The sequence below is a fragment of the Buceros rhinoceros genome, unplaced genomic scaffold (assembly GCF_000710305.1).
Source record: "Buceros rhinoceros silvestris isolate BGI_N320 unplaced genomic scaffold, ASM71030v1 scaffold24905, whole genome shotgun sequence".
Classification (NCBI taxonomy): domain Eukaryota; kingdom Metazoa; phylum Chordata; class Aves; order Bucerotiformes; family Bucerotidae; genus Buceros; species Buceros rhinoceros.
Window position 1 is genome coordinate 4567 of NW_010411486.1, and position 943 is coordinate 5509.

Below are 943 nucleotides of genomic sequence, written 5' to 3' on the forward strand. Positions count from 1 at the left end.
AACCTTTCTCAAGTTCATGAAGGACTGTCAAGCCATTGGCATCACCTGCCCCATTATTCCTGGCATCTTCCCCATACAGGTGAAATCCCAAAATTCTTGTTCGGGGAGGGAGTAAGGATCCAGGATGTTCAGTGTTTGTGGGTCAGGGCTTGAGACAGGTCTGTAAATAGCCTCCACAAGATTTCTGGGAAGTGAGAGTGCTAAACCTGTGACAAATCTGTAGACAGTTTGCCAAATTAAACTCCTTGGCATGTAATAACAAGCTTAAAGGGCTTTCTGTGCCCGTATGGCACAGGGATATAAAGGACAATGGTCTATCAGACCTAAGGTGTTAGTCATCACTGTCAGCGTGCTGGGCTCAGGCAAAGACATAGGAAGCAACCACCCAAAGTGACATGACCAGGACTGTGTTACTATCCTAGAGACAGAAGTAGAATCCAAGAGCCCCAATTCTAAACCTCCTGCCACAAAATGGAGATCAAGTACCTGTGTTACTGGAATGTCAGAAAAGGGCCTTGGAAAAATGAAAATCCCCTGCATCCTCATCCAGGGTTACCACTCCCTGCGCCAGCTGGTGAAGCTCTCCAAGCTGGAAGTCCCTCAGGAAATCAAAGATGTGATTGAACCCATCAAGGACAATGATGCAGCTATCCGGAACTATGGGGTGGAGCTGGCAGTGTCCATGTGCCGGGAGCTGTTGGACAGTGGTGTGGTGCATGGGCTTCATTTTTACACCCTCAATCGGGAAGTGGCTACTACCGAAGTCCTTAAACGCCTGGGCATATGGAAGGAGGACCCCAGGTGAGCAGAACATGCTGGCTTCGGTTAGTTCCTCTTCTGCACACATCCATCCCATCTACTGAGGGCTCAAGCAATGGGATGGGGTTGGCACCTTTCCTCTCCTGCCTTTTTTTTTTTTAGCACTTTTTTGCTTTTAGAAGTT

The 943-nt window shown here is 48.1% G+C and overlaps 1 protein-coding gene across 1 annotated transcript in view; it reads left to right on the forward strand.

The window, feature by feature from the left end:
• Nucleotides 1–801, forward strand: part of LOC104493380 (methylenetetrahydrofolate reductase-like) — a gene marked incomplete at its 3' end in the record, with an annotated part of 3296 nt that extends 2495 nt beyond the window's left edge. Inside the window, exons 5-6 of the mRNA XM_010136044.1 lie at nucleotides 1–79; nucleotides 551–801. The exon at nucleotides 1–79 is cut by the window's left edge and continues 6 nt beyond it. Coding sequence (XP_010134346.1) covers nucleotides 1–79; nucleotides 551–801 — 330 coding nt within the window. The remainder of the gene's footprint in view (nucleotides 80–550) is intronic.
• Nucleotides 802–943: the final 142 nt, after the last annotated feature.